Raw genomic sequence first — 26,033 nt, 5'->3', positions numbered from 1 at the left:
GAAGTTTTCACATGTGGATCTTTATTTGCTCGAACTTCCGTGAAAGTGATAGTTGACCAAAAAATGAAAATTCACTCATTATCTACTCACCGCTATGCTGACGGAGGGTTGGGTGAAGAGTTTGAGTTTCATGGGTAAACGGTGTTGCAGCCAAATTGAATACAATTGAAGTAAATGCTGACCACTTATTGAAAAGTAAAAAAACAACAGAGAAAGATATAAAATTCCTCCATACTGCTCCTGTGGTTTCACCCAAGTATCCGTAAGCCCAGACATTCAAATTCGACTCGATATGAGGTAATCTACACCATTTATTTTGCTTGTCCTCTGTGATCCACGCATGAACGTGGCTCCAGAGGGGGATAACAGCAGCCATTTAGACTAAAAACATGGTGTTACATGGCTTACGGACACTTGGATGACACCACAGGAGGCATTTATGGGGTTTTTTGTTTGTTTTTTTACTTTGGAAAAAGGGTTACCATTTACCTCAGTTCTATTGGAATTCAGTGGTGAGTAAACAATGAGTGAAGTTTCATTTTTGTGTGAACTATCCCTTTAACTTAGCCATCAGTTTCTCTGCCTCCACAGCAGATTTGCATGGGAAACATAAAAATCTACAGCAAATGAAAATGAAATGACATCAGTGTATGTTCACATGTCCCCTAAAGCTCAATGATAAGCTTTCCTTCATCATCACTGCTGCTGGTGTCTTCTGAAAAGTCCTGGCAGCTCTGCACAGGCCTCACTCCAGCAGTCAGACTCTCAGCTGGCTGGTACCCTTGAAGCTGAGCAGCCAAGAAAAAAGACTGGTATTTGTTGGTCATGTCAGTTCTCCCAGAGTTACTGCTGTGTGTTCTGTACTCATGTGGTGCTTGATCCTTGGTATCCAGCTCAGGCTCTTGGTATGTAAAGGGATTTAATGGGGCCCCAGCATTATAACCCAGCATATTGGTGTTTGACGTGTAAGTGTTTCCCATCCATCCAGCTGAAGCTTGACTGACTTGCAGGGAATGAGAGACTTGGCAGTGGTGTGTGGCGCATGAGGTTTTGATATCTGTCAAGAGACCTGGGGTTTTGTTACTTCCTAATGTTACCTCAGTAGAATGGTCTACTGCTGTGCTGCTGTTACCTGCAGTGTTTCCTTGCTGTACGGATAGGGTCTGCTTTTCCTGGAGTGAAAATATTGATTGCTGAGTGATTTGTGAAAAAGCATGTTGTGACTCTTTTAATGGGGCCTGTGTTTTGATAAGTTTAGTGGATTTTGACTCGCAGTAGGTCTGTGTTTGTTGGGTATGGGCGGTGCTGCTTTCCCAGTGTTGTTGTGAGAAATAAAAGTTGTTCATTTCCAGTGGGGGCTGTGGAGAATTGAGAAGGCTAGTCTGACTGCCGCTGGCTGCTAAATGAATGTTATTTGACGTGCTCAGAGCTTGCTGAGGGCTCTGTGGAGGATACTCAGACATTCCTGAGTGCGTCTGGGAAAGATGCTGAAGATGCTCCTCAGATAGCCAAGAGTTTTTAAAGGAATCCACCTTGAACTCTGTGTCTTCTCCCTGTTAATAAAAGAAGAATATGAGAAGAAATATTACCATCTCACATTACTATAATACAGTCATTGTCCTCTTACCACTGAACCTTCTGATTAGATTCCTGCATACTGAAATACCAAAGTTTCTCGTGTCTAGTGAGTGATGAATCAGTCATCATAGAGAACAAGGTGAGTGGGTATTCAGCTTCAACTGTTCACTACACATCCTGAACTTTGAAATCATGTGAAGGAAATCCTGCCTTCTGTGGCATCACTAGTGTCAGCTGCCTGCAGTCCTGGTCTTGTTTTAATGGATTGTTGATGTTTTAAACTTGAGCAAAAAGCTCATAAATCCTAATGATTGTGTTAGTGTTGGGCAGCAGCTTACAGGTAAGGTGATATGTTTGTTTTACGCAGCTCCTTTAAATATATAGGTTTAAATGCAGCGCCTCTTCAACCTTTGATCTCCAGTGAATATCCAGTGTAATTCATGGTAATATATTCACTTAGTTCAACTAGTTCTGCTGACACAGCTTAACGTTTTAGTTATTGGGCAATTACACTTGAATTTGTATATTTTAGTGCAGTGCCCGTTGTAAACCTGCCTGTTTGGAATGGACTGTTTTTGTGGCCTGATCAGAATGATTTCATGTCATGAGGGAGTCCTCCTCAAATAGTTCTACGATATACTGCCACTTTTTACTGTGTGTTTGCTGGAAGTTGTGTGCAGAGATTTTTATAGAATCTTTGTGTTCATCCTACCTGGTTTATCTGCAGTGAAGATTTTATAGTCTTTTATTTATATATATTTATATATATATATATATAGTTTGGACCGATTTACAGAGTTGCCTGTTGTTTTTTTCATACATTGCATGTCGGCTATTTTCAGAAGTATGTTGCAGTTGAACACCCCTCACCTCACCCTCTCCTTCCAAACATGAAAAAGAACCTGTGGTAGCCTTTAGTTGTCATAAAAACTCACAAGGTGTTTAGTTTGTCCAGTCTGGACTAATGTAAAAAACATGGCGGCCTTCGTAGAGCGGACCCCTCAATGTAAATATAAAGTATTTAAATATAAAGGGCCTTTTCTGGGGTAAAGAAAACTACAACTCATACAATTTAGATGAAACAAACTAGTGAAAACATCATGAGGATTATTCTACATTAAATCTCTGCCAATAGTTCCCTTTCACCTCAATCTTACACTCTGGAGCTTAAAGCAGTCTACACAATCTTAATGAAATGAAGTTCTGTAATTGAGCTCATAATGACCCATTGCAGCAACAAAAAGAATGTTGTGCCTTTACTTTAACAGTATCAGCACCCTGGCTTCTGATTGTCTGTGTCAGTCTGGTATGGTGAAATGAAAAAAGATTTTTTTCTTGGCCTGGGAAATTACATTTCTTAAGAAAATATGAACGTGACATGTCTGTGGATGGAGCTGAAGTAAGTGGCGATTGCTTCACAGTCTGAAGATGCAGAGATCAGCCCCCCTGATGGCAAACAGCACTCAGGAGAAGAAGGAATCGCTTTGTTCTCTCTTGTTATTATTTCTACTGCAGAGCCTTGCCACATATATCAGCTTGTATGGCTTGCACTATAAATACATAAATGCCATTCAAACATTTAATTAGCTCTTTGAGACAGTGTTGCTATGTTTTGTGAGTGTGACATATAAAAGAGATTTTATGTAAAGTTTTGAATTTCACAATGGAAGCAGAAGAGTTGAACTATGTAACCTCTCATCAGTGTTGTAATAAATGTCACAGTTTGAGGCTATTTAAACCTTGATGACTCATTTTACAGCTGGTATAAGACTTTGTGTGTGTTTCATGTGAACACCTTCAGTGTGGAGCTGTGATTTTGCTGCCATTATTACTGCAGGGTGACTTGTTCCTTGCCTTACCTTTTCTTCACCTTTAAGATTTTTACATTTGGTTAGCAAACAATACATTTGTATACATCACTCTCACCCACAGCTGAACTTGGAAAGAAATCTGGGGCCGAAAGCTTTACAGTTATCGTTGGGTCAAATTTCTCCTCAAGAAATATGCAAACTTGCACTGTATACAATCAAAATACCTGCATGGGTCAGTGGTTAGCAATTTTCTCCTGGACGCGGTTCCATATCTAAAGGTTCTGTGCTCAATCCCACCACTTTTCCGAACAATCAAAGAAAGCAACATACTTCCTTGCACAGAGCAGTTTTGTTTTTTGCTTCATTCTGATAAGCGGTTGGATTGGAAAGAACCTCTATCTTCCACAAGACTGTGCGGTTTGCACAGATGTTTGATGTTTGTACTTAAGTGATTTCCAAGGGAGGATTAAACCTTTCCACTCATACACATGTTTTTTAAATTCCATATATTTTCATACAACAGTAAAGAGCATGTTGCTCAAAGACATTGCTGCTTATATCTGTTTTTTTCACTGACATAAACAAAACTGTTAATGCAATTTGTATTTTCTTGAAGATAATTTTTGGGCCCTATTGCCTTTACTGAGAGGTCAGTGAAGAAATGCAGCAAGTGGATGAGTCGCAATTAAACCTGCAGCAACCAAACTATAAATTCTCACACTCAACTATATCTGCCAAATCCTTTAGTTGAATGTCTCAACGTCTCAAGTGACGGTTTGCACAGCAGTCTCATTATCACTTATCTGTGGAAAACACTTTTTACATCCGCCTTTGTGTAAGGCTCAAAATAAGTATATTTCCCATGAAATAAATCTTTCTTGTCTGGTTCGACACATCGTAGGGATCATATATTTATGATGCTGTAAATGTTTTCGCAACAAAAAAGAAAATCTGGCAATGGTAATGTCTTTTTTCTTGGTAGAATTCAAACCATTGTGTCTGAAACCTGCTCCACAGGATCTTCAAATCAATACAGTCTGAATATTTGAATGTGAGGATGATTTGTGGAAAGTTTATCAGTGTTTAAGAACAATCAATACATTGAAAATAATAATTATAAATAATATAATTGTGATTGGGGATCTTATAATATTATTGATTCATCATTGACATCAATCTTGGTATATTATTTGCATTGATATTTCCTAGTTTTGCAAACTTTTGATGGAAATGTACTGTCAGCAAGGGTGTTTGATGGATGTCAATCCAACCAATCAACCTAATGGTTGGATCCTTGGTGTCTCAGTAGCCTCCATCTGCTGAAGCTAATCAAGAAATAGTAGTAATCAACAAGGAAGCCCTTTTTGCATTCATAGTAGATGTGTTGTATGAACTAGGGAAAATAAATCAATGTCTGATATTTGTGTCTGAAGCAGCAGGCAGGTTCTTGCCATTGAAAGAATTATGCTCCTTAGTGAGTGCATACATTTATGAGAACAAGTCAAACAATGACAAGCCCCATTGAGAGGGGGTTGGATATGAGTGAGGGTGAATTCTTTGATGAAATCAAATCCAAGGAATCCAAGGAATTATTGCCAGTGGACAAGAATTTAAGAAATTAATTGTCAGGTTTAACAAAGCTCTGATTGGGACATACCAGGATATTAATGTCTGTGCAAAGGCAGACCTGGTAGACAGGTGGCAGCTGTGCTGCTGTGTCTTGAAGGCTTAAAGAGATAGTTAAATCAAAAATGAAAATTCACTCATTATCTACTAACTACTTTCAGAGTTTTAGATGGGTAAACAGTGTTGCAGCCAAATCCACTACAATTGAAGTAAATGCTGTTTTTCCACTTTTGAAGAAGTGATTGCCAGTTACTTCAATGGTATTGGATTTAGCTGCAATGCTGTTTACCCCTGGAGCTCAAAAAGTGTTTAGTTGATTCAAACACTTCAACCACCCCTCCATCGGCATGGTGGTGTCATTATGCTTTCCCTTTAGTTGGAAATTGGATACTCCAGGGCAAAATAAGTGTCATCAATTTCTGTAATATGTGTAAACCTAAGTTTGACAATTCAGTTAGGAGGGTAAGCTCCATCTGGGTATGTGATTTTAGAGATCACTCTGTACTGTATGTGTTTTCATCTGGATGAGGACTATTATTTCAGTTCCTAGCACCTTTGAACCCCATGGACGTCATGAAAACTGCATTTTTCCCTCAGGGAGGAAGGACTAGGCCTCCGGAGCTCTTATGAACAGACTGACTGTCTTTTTGTTATGACGGTTTAACATTAGCACACTGACAGGTGCTGTAGACAGAGCCACAAGGGCTCTAACCCATGCCACTTGCATACTACTAAAACCCTCTGCCTTAACAATTGATTGACTGACACACATACTGAGCAAACAGTGTTGAATTCAGACGCGGTGCAGTGTTTTCACCAGAGACAGCTCTGCAGGTCCTGAGTCCATTTACTCCTGAATGTGTGCATAGTAAATACTAGATCCATTTTTCACAAACCACATATCTTATAAACATTCTGACACTGAAAAAGCATTTTGCAGACAGTTTGAGAAGTTTCTCTGAATGAGTAATACACTCTCGCAAGATCTGACACAGGGTTATCTCTCTTCTCTCTGTAGGTTCTGGCCTGGTTTCAGTGGCAGTGTTGCCAACATTGCTTTCCAACCAGATAAACAGAAATTTTAAGAGGCTATGAATCAAAAAAGAAAACTTAAATCAAACTGTCAGTTACTCTCTTTACAATACTATTGAATACAAACGTATTCAAATGTTATTGAAGGAAAAAAAGACAATTAATATTGGACTGGGAAATAGATTACATTTGTATTGTATCCATTGTGATGAATTAATTAATTGACATGGGCAAGCAATAGCTCATCAAGCTTAGACTAGCAATATGCTGTAATAACAAAACAATGACCAGTGCACACAGGAAGTTTATACCATTTAGGGCACTGAGAGAGAGCTTGTGTCATATATATAATTATCTGCAGTGGAACTAAGGGCATGGGGATACATATTACTGTACTATATTACTATATTCAGAGGTTATTGTTTACTTTGTCTCAATTCAGGGATCGCTGTGACTTACATAGCCACACATTCTGTCAGCAGAATTCAAGTGCAGTTACACTTTAACACTGAAACAGCCAGCAAAACAGATTAACATGCAACCAATAAAGAACTTCGATCTCACCTCTGGCTTTGTCATGTGTGGTAAAGCTGTGTATCTGCAGTTTGAGTCCGTGTTGGCCAGCTGTCTAGGGACCTGGTCTGCCTTGATTCCTCCGTTCTTATCCTCTCTCATCACTCCTCCACCGCTCTGCCCATCTATTCTTTGGTCGATTGTCTCTCCAGCCCCTTGGCTCGGTTTTGGTCTCCACTCTGTGCAGTCTGACTGCCCAGGTATACCTGCATGCCCCTCTTTCTGTGGCTCCTTCTGAACCTCACATCCCATCAGGAAGTCTCCCTCCATAATCCCTAGGGAAATAAAAACACAGGAAAAGCAGTTGATATCTTAGGGATGGTGAATCCACAATCTTAAATGTCAGTTTTAATTTGCCTGGAAATTAATACAGGGTAGAGGGGATTTTCCCTATAGGTTTTCTAACAGTGACTTCAACAATGCTGTCATGGTCAAGTTGCAACAACTAGTACTAACCTGGCAGAACTAATGATAATCTGCTGATCAGTTAATTCAGGGAATTTTACTTTACATTGAACACATTTCCGCAAGTATGTCTTTTAAGGGCAACTAGAAACTGTTCATACCTACAGAAACATTGAGATCTGATACCTCCGACCATATTTACAAGGGATTTTGGCACTCACAGTCTCCCTCTCACATGCCAGCGCCTTAACTTGTTGTTTCAGTTTAGCCAGGAGGCAGTAGATGGATGTCTTTAAGTGGCAGTCTTTTTGTTTTTCCTGTGCTCCCCAAGATTACCTTTTCATCTCTGTTATTGTCTGTAATCCTCAGCTCCTTTAAATTACAGAGTGATCTCTTGTTATGTGCCGTGATGGGGATCAAATGACAATTTCAAATGCTGAAGGACCTTTCTCTGTGAAGGCTTAGGAGGCAAATCAGGGTAAAAAATCTACTCATTTTATTTCACCACAATCAGGTTTGAAGCAAAATGCCATTTCAATATTTTGTTTATGTTTTAACCATGTTAATTTAAGTGATTTCACAAAGACCTTTACTGATTCTGTGGTTCTCACAGGTTAAGATGAAGGCTTCACTCTGCAAACCAGTTATCATTTACTACCATCTTGTGGTGGAATTGGGTTTCTTTCTAGAAATCTTGCTCTGTTTGAAAATTGTGTTTGCATGTGTGTGTGTGTATATATCTATATCTATAGATATGTAAATATATATTACTGTTTATATATAGAGAGAGAGACATAAACTTTCACCTGTAAGTATTGCCTCATCTGCACTTTAATCTTCTATTTGCACTTTCTGGTTAGATGTAAAACTGCATTTTGTTGTATTTGAACTATTTGCAATGACAATAAAGTTATTAGATGGGATCAGCTTTTATAATGCTAACCCCTTCACCCTCTTGGTATTATTTAGATTTAAAATCTAAAATGTGTGAGTACAGAGTCAAATCATAACATTACACAAAGATCCTTCAGATTCTACACAATATGAATGATCTGAATTATTAAAATAGTAACATATACCTGCAGTAGGGCTCTGAATACTTGTGAGCACAGCTGGGATGTCTTTGGTTCTTTCCACATGGATGTTAGAAGACACTGATGTAAACAGTTTTTGTGAGTGGGCTAAGCTGATTACATCCTGTGAATCACAGAGAGTCTTTTCTGGTAAAGTGAGAGAATTGTCCGAAGGTCCCACCCCATCACAACCTGTGTTTTCATGTTTAGATGGATTCACGGTCTCTGATAATGTTGGGTCTGATGGTTTGCTGCAGCAGATGGATGCATGTGGGTTCAACTTTCTTGGAGCTTTGCAATTATTGATAGAAAACGCTGACACTGACCCGGACAGTTTATCAGCACTGGCCTTATCGAACTTAACCTGCATAGAGCAGGGTGCTTCTCCACTTTCTAACCTGCTGCTTCTGTATTCAGAAGCTTCACACTTGGTTTTCATTATGCTTGCATCAAATGAGGCTCCTTGATTTTTAGGTTTTTGTTGTGTGTCTTTGCCCAGTATTTCACTTTTTCTCTTCTGATTTACTGAATTGGGAGAAACACCAGATAGTGTTTGCAAAACCAGTCCACCTTGACTGACCCAGCTGTCCAGGAAAGGTTGTTCTTCAGGCAACGGGTTCAGAGAAAGGGCACGTTCCTCCTCTGAAGTTTGGTTTCTTCCTGACAGTACAGCAGCAGTTGACATAACATCACTAACAGAGCTCAGAGTCTCTGTGGCCGTGTTTACATGACCGCATTTGTGTGGGTGTAATGTCAAGCCCAGAGATTCAGGAGGCTTAGGTACAGCTGATAGTGTAGCCTGACTGGAATTTCTGTGTTCAGTCGTGTGGGCAGTCAGTGGTTTTATTCTCTCCACATTAAGTGTGGGTAAAGATTCATTTTGGTCCAACTCCTTATGATTTCCCTGCAGTCGATGGGCCGTTCCGTCATTGTTACTTTCCGTGGCAACAGAGCTTTGAGCTTTATTCACTTCTGCGGCCTGTGCTTGCATGTCACATCTCTGTGAGAGGCTGCTGTTCTCATGACGCTCAATCTGCGGTTCAATGAGAGCCAGCTGCTCGTCGGATATGATCTGAAGGCAGATCTGGAGATCTGCTGTGTGAACATGAAACACATTCTGACCTGCTGGTTGCACCTGATCAAATGGTATGATGTGACATGGTACTTTTGGGGTGTTTGGGCCGGTAAATGCTCTGTCTACAAGGTTCAACTGGTCTGACTCTGGCAAGAGTTGTAAGTGTGAGGGAGGAAGGTTAGAGTTACGTTGACATTGTAAGATGGTTGTACTGGAAGCAGCAGATGTCTGATTGTTTTCTGTGCTTATGGTGGGTAGAGCAGGGAAGTTTCCAACCACAGGTGCTGTGGGTAACTGCACAGTTGCAGATTTCGAGGGCTGTATTGATGTGCTGCATAATCCTTCCTGGTTATCATGTCGGCAGGCTGTGGTTATTGTGGTTGCTGCAAGTTGATTGTGCACCACAGGGAGACTAGATGTCAAATTGTCATTGAATCTTGTTGTTTCAGCTTGAAACAATGTTGCAGCTGTGCAAGGCAAGAAAAGCTGGGCTTGTGTGGAATTGAGAGCACTCGTTTTTTTGGAATCAGCAGTTATCATCAACGCTGATGTGACGGGATCACTTGATTTGATTTCAGTAGTTGATACTGAAGGTGAGCTCTGCTCGCTTTGAGAAGATGAAAGAGTAGAGGTGAAGGTCGTGTCAGTTCCTATCGGTTTATCCGCAACATGCAGCGCAGCATTTGATTCAGATTCTGCAGCATTAGGCAACTTGAGCTGGTACTTGGGCAGGAAGCTGGTCTTGACAGCTGAGGGGATGGAAGTGACAGGCAAGTTGCTAACCGATGGTGCATTTGCATTGATTATGCATGGTGAGAAGAGAGCTCCTTTGAGTTGAGTGTAGTTTGGGGTTTTTTGGAGGTTGACATAACTGAAGTGTGTATCCTGCCGAAGTGCACTGCCAGTGAAAGAGGGAGGAGGGTGAGTCAGTGTGTTTGGGGCGGTCTCCGTCTCAAGTTGGCAAATTGATTCATCATCAGTTCTCTGCTTTTTCCTATTAGAGGGAACATGGGCTCCACAGAGCTCGGAGATGGAATCAGTGTGTTTTTCTTCTTTAGTCCCAGCCCCTGTGGTGCTCATGCTGTCTGCGTGGTGGCTAACAAATGATCCAGCTGAAGGTAATGGCAGTATTGACAAAGACAGGTTTCTCTGGATTGGAGTCTTGACAGAGCTGCACAGTGAATACAGCTGGGTGGTTCTTACATTAACATCCATAGTAGAGCCAGGGGATGACTTGGCAGGAGGGCAGCCTGGGTGGCACATATTTGCCCTGCTGCTCGGGATGTTTATCGCTGAGCCTGTTGTTGGTATCTCCTTATGAACTGATGAAAGCTTTTTTTGTGGGGCCAGAAAAGCCTCATTCTCTGTGTTCATACATTTCCTGCCTTTGACAACACTGTTATCACCACTTTTCTCTGTGTTGTAGAGCTTCTTAAATGTCCCGCCCCCGTACATGTACCACTTGTTGTAGGCAAACTTCTGAGCTTTCTTCCTCCGGAACTTTCTGTTGCTTGGCTCTCCACAAATGTCCCCATCGCAGCTGAGACTGCCGGTGCTCGCCTCCTCCACAGATGAATTCATGAAGAGACCGTCTGTTGCGTGGTTGCAGTCAACGGCTGTCTGTCTGACCAGTGGCCGGTGGGTGGATGACTGTTGGTTCACAGGCTTGATTGCAGAACCTGCTGGGTTGATCTGGCCAGAGCTTCCCCTGCGACACAGTGTTACATAATTGCTCTGATAGGACGAGGCTGAGCTGCTCTTCTCAGGCTGCAGGAGGGCCACGCTGAAGGGGAGGGAGTGGCTGCGGGTTAAGGGGGCATGCTCCATGGTGGTGGAGTGCTGAGTGGGCACAGAGCTGTATAGTCCAGGCTTCCTGTTTCTTTGCAACCCAATATTCGGAGTCCTACTGATCTTCATGTCAAAGTGAAAGGAGTCCTTGTATGTGTATGGCATAGGGAGGTCAATGCTACCCTGCTTTGAAAGAACAGTCTTCCGAGGCCTTACATTCTCCAGCTGTTTGTCCTCCACAACAGCGTTGTTCTCCGAAATCAGCTTAGATATGCGCTCCTCCAGTGTCTTCTGCTCCTGCTTCCTTGCAGTGTCGTTGGGCTCCTGTGCACCTTGCACTGAAGACTTGTGTATGTTTGTTGTTTCCTCAAGATGCTCTTTATTAGATTCAGTGAGAGAATCCAGACTGTGGTCAGGTAAAACACTGCCAGGGCTTGGGTAGTGGTCACTGCTCTCGCTGAAACCTGAGTCTGTGCTCTCGTGGTTCTGTGATTTTCCTCTGGATACAGAGCTCTCCCACTGCTTGGAGAACAGAGTGGCCTTTTGTCTCTGAAGTGGAAGATGTCGACCAACAGTCGAAGGAGGTTGTTCATTTTCCATTCTCAGGTTCTCCTCTACTTTTCTTACCTTTGCACTTTCATTTGAATCTGTTGTATGACCTGCAGGGGTCAAGTCTCTCTGCTCACAGACAGAGCCATGTGTCGTTACAGAGAAGACCCTTGTAGTATTGGCTGGACAGGTAATCTCAGCAGCAGGTAGTGTGCCATCCTTCTCCATGCTTCCTGACTCCTCACTGTGCTCATCCAGAGACAGACTGGAGGAATGAGTCTCTCTTGAGCTGGACATGCTGTCCAGGCTGCCCAGGCTGCCCAGGCTGCTCTGCTCTGACTCGGATGAGAGGCGGGCATGAGCCTGAGTACGTTTATGTTTGTAGAGGTTGCTCTGAGTCTTAAAAGAAACTCCGCAAGTGGTGCAGGGGTAGGGCCGCTCCCCTGTGTGGCAGCGGAGATGTTTCTCCAGCACACTGGGCTTCATACAGTCCCGTCCGCAGTGAGGACAAACATGTTTTCCTGCCGATTTGGGTCTGGCTGTTGGAGCAGCAGCTGCCGGACTCAGCCCTGGCGGAGACTGCAGCCCACCAGCAATGTGGAGTGTCAAAAAGGGAAGAGTCTCCTTGGAGTAGAGCGGTGGCATGGCCAGATGGAGTGTGGCTGGTTCCTGTGCAGCAGCAGGAAGCTGTGGGAAAGGCTGCGCTGGTAGAGCAGGCACGGTGTGGATGTAAACAGCCGTCAGCGGGGCCTGGACATCCATCCTTTTCTCTGTCTGCGCTGCGGCGGAGCTGATGTGCACTGGAGCACATACTGGCTTGCCAGTCTCCATGGTAACCCGGCTGCTGTCGTGATGTGCCAGTGCCAGGTCTCTAATTACCTGTAAGATAAGAAATTTCATTAGGCTCGGCTTTACTCAGATTCAGAACTGGTAGATCTGTGTATCTGAGCAGGGATGTTTGGCTTTAAATTTAAAAGGAGAAATTAGACTTAAATTCTGAAGAATATTTTGTTGTTGCACCAGTGGAACAGAGAAAAACAGATAATGAATGTGCTAAGGAAGTTAATGATGGTTGATATGTGCCTTCAGGACAGATGGTGAATAAAGGAATGAATCCAGTCTGGATTTTGCATGCTAATAAAATCCAGGGAGATGCAATTTTTCCACAACTCTACAGCACGAAAACAAAAACACATCTAGATCTGAGTGATAATGTTGTGATGAGACAATGACAATACCCATGGTGAAGAGTATAATTATTTGAATCTCTGTTGTTTCATTTCAAGAGCAGGTGGTGTAGGGATACAACTCTGAGGATATGTTTTGTATGCAGGCAGTGGAGATAGAGGAGACAAAAACATGGAGAGAAATGTGTAGCGAGAAGCAGAGGGTGATGTAGGAGAGTGACTCACACCAGGAGAGGAGGAGGGAGATCAGATACTCATATCAGAGGCTTTATCTTTCCAAATGAAACGTGTCTGCTGACATTAGCTCTTGCCTCTGTCACCAGTCTGCACCAATTACATGGCACAACCCTTGATTCACCGTAGCATGTAACAGCTTTGTCTCGTGACAGATCGTCATATTTATGCAGAATCAGAGTGTGAAGCCACCTACATGAAAAGATAAACAGCCTTATCTTAGGGTGTGCAAATTTCATTTCCTGTTGCTGTGATGGTGCCTCTACATGTATGATGAATTTGCATAATTCACCCACAGAATCACGGATGGCAGGGAGCATAATTTGTGTTAGCTGTGCAGCATGAGCACGCCCACGTTAAACACTGTTTGTGGTGCTGTTATACCCAGGAAAGTTTGCTCTTATTCAAGTGAGTTCTCGATGAAAACGAGAAGCACCGTGTCAGTATCTTTTTAAACATTATTTACTCTGTAGATCTTCCCTCTTACTGTAATGTGCTTTCACTTCCCTATAGCTATGTAAATATGTCACGTTGGTTTACATGCTGCGGTGCCATGGACCTGTAGTGCAGAGCTCTTTTCACCTACAAGCACTTCAAAATGGTGAGTCTTGTATTGAATGGGTTTAAAAAGAATTCAAACTGCACTGAAATACATCTGTTAATTGTACAACAGCTAAATTGACGAGCATCAAAATGTTAACAGAAAAGAAGACATTATGGATTTCTCAGATTGGAGCACTGTCTCAAATTAAAATATCTGTCTTGTTTTATCTTATTTCATCTATTCAACTAATTTCCATTAGTTGCTCTGCCTTTGTAAAGGGTGCTTTTAAAAAGAGGAAATAAACTGTTGCCATCACAAAGTGTTGGTATGAAGAACATTACAAGAAACCAGAACATGCTGTAACTAGGCCGAAAGTCAAGGGCAACTGTTTAGAAAAACAGAAACTATCTCGTCAAAGATACTAAAATCACTTACCGTCTTGCTTTTGATTTGAATCAGTTACAATTATCCAGCCCAGAGAGTCTTGTACCTGCAGCAGCCCCATCTTCAGAGTACCTGCTGTGTTCAGTCTGTTCTGTCATCCAGGCCGCGCGGCTCTCTCCAATATGATTCTTTCACACAGCTCTTTTGACATGAACTGTCACAAGGAAGCTGAACAAATGCAAATGAGAGAAAAGATGCACTATGAAAGTGGTGAGGCAGAGAGGAGGAGAGTGAGGGAAGGAGAAGGGCTGGCTGGGTGGCTGAGGGGGGTGGTGGCTGTGAGACAAAGACTTCCGGAGGACAAGTTGAAAACACAGAGTGATCTGGAGGAGTGGAAGAGACCAGAGGCCCTGAGCACAGATGGAAGGACTGAAGACACACACACACACACACAGTGCTGTGCAGAAGTTAAATTGGCTTTTGTTGGAGGAAGTGCAGTGACAGAGGCAGACTTACCTTCAACAGTCACGCTGGATGAATTACTGACTTTACCATCAACAGTTTGAGCCAGTACCTGACTTCTGGCTCACTGAAACACTCGCTCCCCCATCCACCCACTTCCTCCCACACACTGTATTTCATACACCCACATAGACAAGGGCGCAGCAAAGCCAATGTTGATGTGGCCGCTTGGCTGCATGTGCATCTCACTCTCTCATGCAGAGAACGAGCTGTGAGTGGCTGGGATGAATTTCCCACCTCCAACAACAGCCCCCATTGCATTCAGCGGGTGTACACCAGTTCACACTGCACATGCTTACAGTCATATAGTTGCTTTTTTAATTATAATGTCTCATTTCTATTCACCATTTTGATGCTGTTTTTTTTTTTTTTACTGTTGCTGGATGTGATGAGAAACTATTGATTTCGTAGACAGTATACATTCAGCCAGTACAGTGAGATTGTATTATTGACCATAAGATAAAACCCAATCCAACTGGTGAACGCATTCATCTTTTTTGTTTGATTCTGATTCTATTCTCATAGATCATTTCTTTTATTTATAGAAAGACAACACATACACATACTTGTGTATTTGTCCACATAGCCTCTGTAATGAAAGTGCCAGCACACTAGTTAGGGAATTGTTCTGTCCCTGGACAGCTGCAGATTACAAGATTATAATAACTTGAGTTATCTGAGTGGTTTCTCAAAGTGCATGTGGCCTCAAATGGGCTGTAACAGGATAAGTCCTAAAAAACACATTGTGGGTGTAGTGAGTTACACCTTTTGATATTGATTAAATATTTGATATGACATATTTTGATCATGCACACACAATACTGATATAACATTTTTGCTAACACCTTTTGCATATTAACTTTCGATTGCCAGCAGATATCAAATAAGCTTTCACATGAAGTATAGTATCTAATACCAATAATCACTTTTCGTTTAGTCTCCAACCACTCCTGAGATAAATGTCTTTAGCATCATTTTTCTTTTCTCTTATGAGACTATGGCTTGCAGCCTGTAAAAGCAAAAACAAGTGAAAATACTTAAACTGCTCCACAGAGTCACATGAAACTGCAGAGTTGAATGATCATTTGTAGTGGTTTTGTTGCCACAAGCAAACATTTGAATGTTGCCCTGGATCATAGAATACATAGTTAATACAGCTGCTTTAACTTTAATCTGTGTTTTGTTTTTCTTTGCAAATGAATGAAACAGCATAATTTTACTCTCAACAACACATGATGTAAGTGATGTTTCATAGCTCTGCAATCATTTTTGAACAAATATGTCATCGTGTGGGATCGGCTATTCAATTCTCAGATGACATCTGCTGAAAGAAAACAAATAGTTTTTATATCTTTTCACTGCTACAGACTCTTGCTGGTCTCCAAGGCAACTGCAGGCTGATCTGCTGAGAGCATGGCTAGTGTTGACATGGTAACGAGACACCTCCTACCATACATGTTTTCTGTCTTTACATAGCTGCAGTCCTGCAGGAGGGAAGCACAGTTTCAGGCATAATCACATTTGTAAAGACAGAGTCAGATTAGATGTTTACAAATTGAAGTATGTGTGTAGTTTATGTCAGTCTGCACAATTGTCTTCACTGAAACAGTCAGCAATGTTGTTGTTAGATGATAGATTTAGAAAAACGGTGTGTTCAGTTGAGTGGGATTATCAGACACACTACAAATTTTGGAGTTCAGTGGTCACGTGACTTAATACAATGCCAAAAAAAGGCTAATGTCATTCTTTTTTGAGGATTATGAAGTTCTCTGCCTCTTCGCACTGCCGTGGACAAAGTAATTCAATGTATGTCTGAGGACTAAAAGTGCCCGAGGGACATATCCAGCTTGCTTGATTAGACTCTGGGTGAGTCCCCATGTAAATGATAGATATACTATTTGAGCAGGCTTGTCTCCAAAGCAGGCTGAGCTACCGTTATGCATCTGAATTTATTACACTTCATTTCTGTCTCTTTTTGGCCACATTTCAGGAAGCGACAACTGAGTGTGTGGGTGGGTGGGTGCTAAATTTCTGGAGGCCTATAACCATTTACATGTTCCCTTGTACCTTTTCAGTGGTTGAAGAATAGCAGTTTCTTGCCCCACTTTTTACCCCAATACCAATCTCATCACTGCTACCTGCTGCCAAACACTGTGCATTTACCCATCAGTGTAAATAACCATTATTATCATTTATTTTTCACTTTTAACACTGTCTTAGCTACTATCAGAATTTAGCTCGGTTAAGGGAATTTTACGGTTTACAACTTCAGAGCTGAAAATTCCATTACTTTGACAAAGCAGCGATTAAACCTAGAGCAGTAGCTGAGTGTGTTTTCCTCTTCATGTCTTTGAGATGCTGTACTTGTGCACCCTCTGCTGGGTCATGCTTACAGGACGCCGTTACAGGGGTAAAAAAAAAAAAGCCTTCCTCACAAACAATGTATAAATACTAATTATTCAGTTGGTAAAATCAGGACTGGTGGAACACACTGCAAACTTCTTCAACACATTCAACATCCGACACAAGACCTTTCAGTTTAATACCCAACCACAAAAAGTTTTAAGCATTTTGTTAAAAATGAAAAATATCAGCCGGATTAAACTATGAACCTACCTTTTGACTCATTTTTACAGATTTTAACTCGCACTAATTATATGCTTTTATTAAGGCAATAGGATGTGCATACACTGGGGAAGTAAGAAAGATATTTTCCTTTTTTTCATTAAAGAATCAAGTATTACAAACTACATGTGAAAGTCCTGTTAACCACGAGAGAAGAGAATTGTGTTCTGCATTTATAACTCGAGCATCAGGCATTTTCTTCTCTATCTTAGTACAAATATAAATTCACAAAGACGACAAAACTGATAGTGTTTCATGTGACAGTGTTTTTGCTATTAATTTCCTATTATCTATAAATTTTTCCACTTCAGAATGAGAATCAGAATTCCTTTATCGTCCCAAGATTGAGAAATGAACAGCGTTGCAACAGCAAGATAATCAACAGGCATGAAAAATGAAGAATATAAAGTAAAGATAAGTTAAAACAAGATAAATTACAATATACAAATTGCACTTAGACATCTGCATTGGTTGTACATTGACTGTCCTTGTTTATAGCCTTACATTATAAAGTATAAAAGTATAATATCATGATTAGCACTGCACACACATATGAACATGTAAAACGTTTAATGATAAATATGAATCTATTTTATCCTCTGGAATGAAAACCCTGTTCACCGAGAGGGAACGTCCCGTCTTTGCGTGCTGACGTAGGACGCAAGTGACGTGCAGCGGGACGCACGTTCCGGTTGAGTCCAGGAGCGCCATTGAAGCCAGAGCGGAGGTAGATCTATTTTCATGCTTTCACGCGAGCACAGAAGAATAATGCGGCTCCTCTGCGGGTAATTCGCTCAAAGCGTTGTTTGTGCAGCGCACGCTCACTGCGCCACTTCCGGGTTTCACCTGCGCGTAACTTAAGCTGAGTTCCCTTCGTCCTAACTGTAGCAACAGAGCTAGCGCTGTTAGCATCGCTGCTAAGCACAAGTTCCATTCATTCGCCTCATAGTCGGAGCTAAGTAGCTGACGGTGTTTGCTAGGAGCTTGTGGTTGATACGGTGGGAGCTAACTGTAGCTAACGCTGATAACGCATGAGCACTTAGCACACGAAGACGCGTGTTTGTTGACTCGGTGTGTTTTCTTGCAGCAGCTAAGTTGTGAGCACTGACGGTGTGGTCCCGGTCGCAGTGACCCATCATGTATCGTCCCAAACCGACTCTGAAGGACCGACAGCACCTGTACAAGCTCATCATCAGCCAGCTCCTCTACGATGGATACACCAGCATCGCCAACAGTCTCATCAACGAGGTGAAGCCCCCCAGCGTCGTGTCGCCCTCTGAGCAGCTGATGCAGCTGGCGAAGACAGGTGAGCTGCTCGGCGTGTGAGGCTGCGAGAGGGCCGTCAGGTCAAGCTGGGCGACGAAAAACAGTAACAGTAGATTCTGCAGAATGGTTTTCATTCATAGCAGTACATCAGATGTTAGTAAGCGTTACCGGGAAAGCAGTGCACACTTTACTCTTTGTCACACCCTTCAGTCAAGAATCCGTTTTTAAATCTGCAGGATCCATATCTGACACTACTCAGTACATGTTATTGTCATGAAGAACTGGTGCTGCTATCTTTAATTCATCGTTACATGTATAAACCTCTTATTATTTTGATTGTAACAACCAGTCTGACAGAGCTTAAATATTACGGTTACAAAAGTGCTCTCTCTCCTCTCTCTTCCCCTTTCTTCTCCCTCTCTCCCCTCTTTTTCACTCACCTCTCCTCTCTTCCTCACTTTTTTCCCAAACCAGTTCTACCAGAGGTTTCTTCCTCTTGATAAGGGACTTTTTTTCCCCCCCTTGCAGTCGCTGAAGTGTTTGCTCGTTGTGGGAACTGTTTCTCTATAATTATGTAAAATCTTGACCTAACTACGCAAAGTTCCTTCCAATATTGCATGTTGTGATTTGATGCTATACAAATAAAATTGAAATGGAAATAATAATTTCACATTTATCATAAGCGTTGCCATGGTAGTCAATGTTATCGTGTTGCACGGTGTTAAGACACATACAGATAACATAACTCCCCTGCCACCGCTGTTTAATTTTTTTTAAAACTTAAAACCTATTTGGTAAATTTTTGTTTATCAGTGGTCAAGTCAACACAATCTCTAATTTGTAAAATTTTAGTGATCAACTCCTTAGCTACTCAACTACTCAGTCTGACACACTTGTAAAGTGAAAGTGTGTTCTGAGGCATATCACAGAGTAACAAAGTCTTGCTGACCAACAAGGATATGAAGGATTTGATATTTAAGGATGATAAAAAAGCTCACGGATGACTTGAAAGTTCACCATCTCATCGATAGAAGGTTCAATGGGCTTGATTGAGCGAGTGAGCAAGAAACAGTGGTGCAGAGCGCTGTACACTTTCCAATGAAGCAACACCGCACTTCTGCAAGATCTTTCATATTATTATGAGAAGTGGACTGGCACAGTCTAGGTAATTAATCAGAAACACTGCAGATTACTTCAAGTGCTGCAGTAGAGTAAGGCCGCCGGCACCAAAATCGTAACGCACATCTTGTTAAATGTCTGGTGTTGTCGCACCATTCCTAATCATGATTATAATCGATATCTAGAGTGATTTGATCATTGTTATCTTGATGAAGTTTTGGCCATATTGCCCAGCCCTACCCTAAGTGCAGTTGCTGCAAACTCTTTCAGGGATGGAGAATGACGACAGTGCGGTTCAGTATGCCATTGGGCGCTCAGATACAGTGGCCCCTGGAGTAGGTATCGATATGGAATTCGATGCTGACATGCAGTCAATGTCACCAGAGGCGTCAGAGTATGAGACCTGCTATGTAACATCTCATAAGGGCCCCTGCCGTGTCGCCACCTACAGCCGTGATGGCCAGCTGATTGCCACGGGCTCTGCTGATGCCTCCATCAAGATCCTGGATACGGAGCGCATGCTGGCCAAGAGTGCCATGCCCATTGAGGTGAGGCAGGTTGGAGAATCTAGGTGCACTGATCTGAAGTCAGCAGGCTCACGCTCACTATTACCTTTGTTTCTTTTTATGTCAGGTGATGATGAATGAGACAGCTCAGCAGAACATGGAGAATCACCCTGTGATTCGGACACTGTACGACCATGTTGATGAAGTCACCTGTCTCGCCTTCCATCCCAGTGAACAGATTCTGGCTTCTGGATCAAGAGATTACACCCTCAAACTGTTTGACTACTCAAAGCCCTCAGCAAAAAGAGCATTTAAATATATACAGGTCAGAATTTGTTTGCAGAATGTCTCAACTTTATCACTTGTCCTGTGTTTGGCCAAATAAAACTGCTTTAATTAATATGATATGAAGATGCTGCAAATGTAAACAAGGCTGAATTTGAGAACATTGAAATGTTTTAACTGGTTTTCTAAAACTATTAGTTATGTTATCTAATCCTGACCTCGTCTGTCTCACTATAGGAAGCAGAAATGTTGCGTTCAATCTCCTTCCACCCATCAGGAGACTTCCTGCTGGTGGGAACACAGCACCCCACCCTCCGCCTCTATGATGTCAACACCTTCCAGTGCTTTGTGTCCTGTAACCCGCTGGACCAGCATACAGACACCATCAGCGGGGTCAGCTACAACCCCTCAGCCAACAGCTACGTCACCTGCAGCAAGGATGGCAGCATCAAGCTCTGGGATGGTGTCTCCAACCGCTGCGTGACCACCTTCGACAAGGCCCACGATGGCGCAGAGGTGTGCTCCGCCATCTTCTCCAAGAACTCCAAATACATCCTGTCCAGTGGCAAAGACTCCGTGGTCAAGCTGTGGGAGATCTCGGCAGGCCGGACGCTGGTCAAGTACACAGGTACAGATGACTTCTGTTTTACACGAACCATGGTGTATTTTCATACAGGAGGATTAAGACTTGTTACTTCCTTAGAACCTTCTTGATTTCTAGATCTTATAAGATCATTAATATTATATTTTTATCAAAGTTATTCTTACAACTCGATCCAATGATTCAGTTAAGAATGTGTCAACATTCAATAGGTAAACTGTTACTTTTTTATTAGTGACTGATTCATGGCTGGTTTGAAATGATTCGGTTTGGCTCAGTTCCATTCAATACTACTTCAATACTATTTAATTTAATGTTACTATGTTTGTAGAAAAAAATTGACATGAATATTTCCATATTTTTTAATTCAAGAACAGAATATAGAGACAATTATACTGTCACAACAAATAACAGTATTAGGGGCAGATAGAGTAATTAAAACAGGATGACTAATCTTTTACACAGAACAAGTGGAAGGAGCAAATTATAAATGATGAATGGAAGCGCAGTGTATCAGTTGCTGTTTTATAGATAATGAGCTATGATATTAAACTACTAGTGCACCTGAAAAAGAACAAAAAAGTAGCTTGGAGCAGTCAGAACATATCATCTCTGCTCCTAATGCTGTCCATACATAGGCTCACTGCTCCTGCCTTTAACAAGACAAACACTATCTTGTTGTTTTAGAACAAAATGATGATAAGGAACTATTAGTCACAAGCAGGGAAATCAATATTGCAGCAAAAGAACCACGTTAACAGATATATAGTATAGATCCCATATATCTGAAAACTAACCACATTGTGACCTTCAAAGATTCAAAGATTTTTATTGTCAAATACACACGAGAACACACGTTCCCCTGTGAATTGAAATTCTTTTGCTGTCCTTTCTGGAATACCAGCTGGCCAAAATTTACATTAAAATACAATATTTACATAAAATACAATAATGATATGAAACCTGTTTAAAAGTAAGGCAAAAAAAGGTGAATGAGGTGAATAAGGTGAGGATTGTGCAAAACTGAGCAGTGCAAATTGACAATAACAGTGAGAAATGAAATAGTGTGTGAGAGACAGACAGCTATTCCACTTGCAGGAGAGAAAACAGTGTCTGTAAATCTCCAAATATAAAAACCTGTTTATAACATGTTAGTAAAAAATGTCACCATCATGCAACATATAAGCTGAACTTAAGATCTCAAAACCTTACAACCCACTTTTTCAGTTTCTTTTATACTGTCCAGTCCTCACCAAACTGACATTCATGGTTGATGCTGAGGATGTGCATTAACCTGAGGGCAAAGGTGGAAAGCAGTGCCCCCTAGCCAGTTAGTGAAGAAGTGCTTCCACTTAGTAACATCACCTGCCACTTATAACATTTTATTAAACATCAGTCTGTAAAAGAATCAAACAGATCAGAAATTGTTAATATGAGTTATAAACTTGAGTATTTCAGTTTTCTTTTGAACACATCAGTGCGGATGTGGTGTATTTGAAAGTTACCACAGGATTCATTATGTGTTACTTCCCTTAGGTGCTTTTTTTCATACGATGCCCTCGTCATGATGTAGCTTATAGAGATGGAACAAAATATTCTTGTTTCCTTTAGAAACCACAGCTAATTTGGTTGGTGGGGGTTGAAGTTCCTGACCTCAGTTGTCCTGTACCTACTAAAACTCACATACAGATTGTTCAACTCTGAAAAGACTTTTCCTCTCTTGTATTCCAAAATGTGTGGTGTTCCACTCAATTATAACTTTATGGTCACTCAAAAGTTAGTCATGTACAACATAAATAGAAAGTATAAGGGAAAAAGGTAGAGTAGTTCAGGGACAGTTCTATGCAAAACCATTGAAGATGCAGTAATGCAGGGCATGAGGAATCTCTCAATGCTAACCACTGCCAGGAAACAAATTATGAAGTTACTGATTTGGTGACGGATGTTCGCCCCCTGGACCTGAAGGCAGCTACAGTTGTGGAGGACTGATGATTAAAAAGTCTCACCTCCTACCAGAGGCCGGGTTGTCAGATACCATTTCTGAAACCATCTCTGCTAAATAAGAGAAGCTCTATCATGACCACTCTTCTGTGGCCTGACATCTATAAACACTTGCTTGTATACAATTCATTCATATTGTATTATTCAGTCATGTTGCAGTCATAACCCTAAGAAATAAAACATTGACATGAGAATTCACTCACTTTACAATAAATACATATTGAAATGTAGTGCTTCCCATTCCTCTTGATCATCTTTGAGATGATTCTACATCCTGACTGAGCACCTTGCTTAGTACCTCAGACTGGACTGAAGGTTCAAATTCCAGCAGTACAACAAGCCTAAGCACACGGCCAAAACAAGGCAGTAGTACCATAGCAACTCAGCCAGAGCAACTACATGATGTTTGTGTCTTGAAAAGTTGGGAAGGTTGTTAGTGCCAGTGTGTATTGTGTAGCCCATTCCCTGCAGCTGGCCATGAATAATGGTGTTAACAAGTGCTTCACACTGACCGGCACTGTGGGTTATTACAGCTTTTCTTACACTAACCCTTAGCAGCACGGCCTTGTTGCTGCTGAAGCAGAGATGGACCACAGCAGCTTTTCTCTCTGATTCTGGTGTGAGAAAACCGAAATCATTCCTCTGTGGGGATCAATGTGGAGGAGATGGCACCAGCGTTGAGAACTATAGAGGTTGCCACGACAGCACACGGCCAAAATAAAATTATTAACACTAACAAAATCAATTCAGCTCATTTTATCAGAGCTATAAAAAGTTTGTATTTAGTTTGACTTGATAATGATCTGCTTGAGATATGTTCACACGCTGCAAGGTTATCACGACAGCTAACCCCCATGGAATACTGCATGGACATGAATAAGGGCTGTTCTGTTCTTCCAGTTCTGCAGACATAGTCAGTGAACACAGGTCAAAAAGCCAAATTACACCACAAACAAGCGAAAATGTAATTCCTCCTCATGCAGAGCTTGTGAACAGACTTCATCCCAAACAAACAAACATTAATTGTCAGTTTAAATATTGGCAGTGAGCACTGATTTGATTTCAGTTGTGTTGTCGTAGTGGTGAAACAACGTGTTGTCTGTCTTCCTGCTGTTACAGGTGCAGGTTTGAGCGGACGTCAGATGCATCGCACACAGGGCGTGTTCAACCACACGGAGGACTACGTGTTGCTGCCTGACGAGCGCACCATCAGCCTGTGCTGCTGGGACTCGCGCACGGCTGAGAGGAAAAACCTGCTGTCTCTGGGACACAACAACATCGTGCGCTGCATCGTCCACTCGCCCACCAATCCGGGCTTCATGACCTGTAGCGATGACTTCAGGGCTCGTTTCTGGTACCGCCGCACCACCACAGACTGAGACGCATCGCGGTTCCGTGTTTCCACTTTACCGATGTTCCTCCCCATCTCATACTCCCACCTGAACAGAGACTCAATCGGAATGTTGGACTCTTCTGCTGAATTCATAACCTCGGTGATCTTGTCACTTTCTGTTGATCTGTGGCATCTTACATTTTGATTGAATTTAAAGTTTGTGGGGCAGTTCTTCATAAAACAGTTGTCATGTCATCTGAAGTGACACTCAGTTCCCTGGATGTGCACTGAGACAGATTTTGCTTTAAGGAATTCTATACTAAAAAGAGCATACCCACTTGATTTGATGAATCCATGTAGGCTTTTCAGTATAATTCTTATAGATAAGAATCTATGGGTCTTTTTCCTATCTTTATTTAAGAGCCTGATCTTGATCTTCTCTTGATGATTTTGTATTGCTCTCACTCAAAACCACTCATTAGCATTCAAATATACTTTGCTTGTGTTTAGATTTCATGCGCTCCATTGTAATGATAAAGCTGTGGAGGGCGTGAGTGCATGATCTTGGTTAAAGTTACTACCTGTACGGGACTCTCAATGACGTAAAGCAAACACATTCACAACGAGGTTGAGACAATTTCACTTGTCAGCACTACACCCGGCATTCTATTGTTTGGGAAATTTTGAAGCATGAAAAAATCAGAAAGCGGAGGAGACATCCGAGACGTCAGAGCACAAAGAAGCACCGTGAGCGTGAGAAGAGCTGGAGCGAAGGAAATCTAAGAACAAGCAGATATATTTGAGTGTAAGCGCAGGGTTTTGAGTGAAAGCATTACAAAAACAAAATGTGAAATCGGTCCTCTTAAACTGGAAGACCACACTCATGAGGAAAAAAAACCTCCATAAGAATCACAATGTACATTACCTGCAGATGTTTTTCCCTTTGACTTAAAGTGAAGGCCAGCAGGGAGATGAAGAATACTTAGAACAAGGAATACCTGTGTCAGTGTCCGTATGGGGGCCTGACTGTTTTAAGTCAGATTTGAAGAAATGAATGGAGACTGATACACTGAACTTCACTTGGACTTTTAAACTTCCTCTGACCTTGTGGAAACTTCATGTGTAACCTTTGCCTCTCAAAACGTTTGTCGTCATTTTGACCGCAGAGCTGGGTTGTTATCTTTTCCACTTTTATACTTTCTCAATGTCCTTGGTTGTGATTTTTCTTTTTATTAAACTATTAAAACAAGAAGCCCCTTCTGTGAATTTGATGGTGAAGTTGCCCTTAGACATCACACAACTAACTGCAGCTATGGTAATATCCTGTAGATATTTTAAGACCACAGTTGTTGTTGCACAAAGTGAGGAACCTGCAGGGTGCAGTTTGTGTCTGAGAACTAAATTCATAAGCCAGTTCCAGTCAGGACGGGTCAGTTAAAATAAGTTTAAACTTACTGGATTTATATAGATATCTATATCGATATATACATATCGATATATACATATCATTAGTGACAAGTTAAAAGAAGAATGTAAAACCTATCAAAGCTCCTGATTTGCCTTCCTTTGCGTCCTCAGACTAAAAGTTCACCCTGACCCTGTCACCCCCTCTACATTCCCCAACCCCCAACACCACTCTCCCAGACGCCACTGTCTGTGTCGCCCAGACAACAACAAAGACATCAACGAGAATTTACCGCAAACAAACTTCCACCTCCCCCTCAAACCTGCTTCATAAATCTGATGCTCGTGCGAAGGAATGTGTCAGAGTTAAGAAAAGAGGAAGCAAAGTCAAATTTTGTCATAAAAATCCCCTCAGTTAGTTGGAACAATACTTGGATACTCAGTAATGTAATTCTCCTTCACAAGAAAGATGAAGTATATGAGTGTGCATGGAATGGGGGGGTGCGGCAAAA

At 41.7% G+C, this 26,033-nt stretch overlaps 2 protein-coding genes across 8 annotated transcripts; one reads left to right on the top strand and one right to left on the bottom strand.

Annotated features, from left to right (window-relative positions):
* znf831 (zinc finger protein 831) lies at positions 1–14,165 on the bottom strand. Of its 2 annotated transcripts, XM_069513575.1 has the most exons (5): positions 13,911–14,103; positions 12,923–13,123; positions 8,105–12,389; positions 6,612–6,895; positions 1–1,553 (listed from the first exon to the last, which is right to left on the bottom strand). In XM_069513575.1, exons 3-5 carry the CDS (start codon positions 12,339–12,341, stop codon positions 666–668), a joined length of 5,409 nt encoding a protein of 1,802 aa, XP_069369676.1. In that variant the 5' UTR covers positions 12,342–12,389; positions 12,923–13,123; positions 13,911–14,103; the 3' UTR covers positions 1–665. The 2 variants fall into 2 exon arrangements, with proteins under 2 accessions (XP_069369676.1, XP_019942025.2); XM_020086466.2 differs by lacking the exon at positions 12,923–13,123 and having other exon boundaries at positions 13,911–14,165.
* On the top strand, positions 13,455–25,369 carry cstf1 (cleavage stimulation factor, 3' pre-RNA, subunit 1). 6 transcript variants are annotated; one of them, XM_069513590.1, is made up of 6 exons: positions 13,455–13,532; positions 18,094–18,312; positions 19,662–19,939; positions 20,025–20,222; positions 20,420–20,810; positions 23,904–25,369. In XM_069513590.1, the coding sequence occupies exons 2-6, from the start codon at positions 18,144–18,146 to the stop codon at positions 24,161–24,163; spliced, it is 1,296 nt and encodes a 431-aa protein (XP_069369691.1). In that variant the 5' UTR covers positions 13,455–13,532; positions 18,094–18,143; the 3' UTR covers positions 24,164–25,369. The 6 variants fall into 6 exon arrangements, with proteins under 6 accessions (XP_069369691.1, XP_019942520.1, XP_019942522.1 ...); XM_020086961.2 differs by lacking the exon at positions 13,455–13,532 and adding an exon at positions 17,596–17,733; XM_020086963.2 differs by lacking the exon at positions 13,455–13,532 and adding an exon at positions 17,639–17,733 and having other exon boundaries at positions 18,097–18,312.
* Positions 25,370–26,033: the final 664 nt, after the last annotated feature.

This window comes from Paralichthys olivaceus, chromosome 2 (assembly GCF_024713975.1).
Source record: "Paralichthys olivaceus isolate ysfri-2021 chromosome 2, ASM2471397v2, whole genome shotgun sequence".
Taxonomy (NCBI): Eukaryota; Metazoa; Chordata; class Actinopteri; order Pleuronectiformes; family Paralichthyidae; genus Paralichthys; species Paralichthys olivaceus.
The sequence above is the reverse complement of the archived record's forward strand: the minus strand, read 5'-3'. Positions and strand labels throughout refer to the sequence as shown.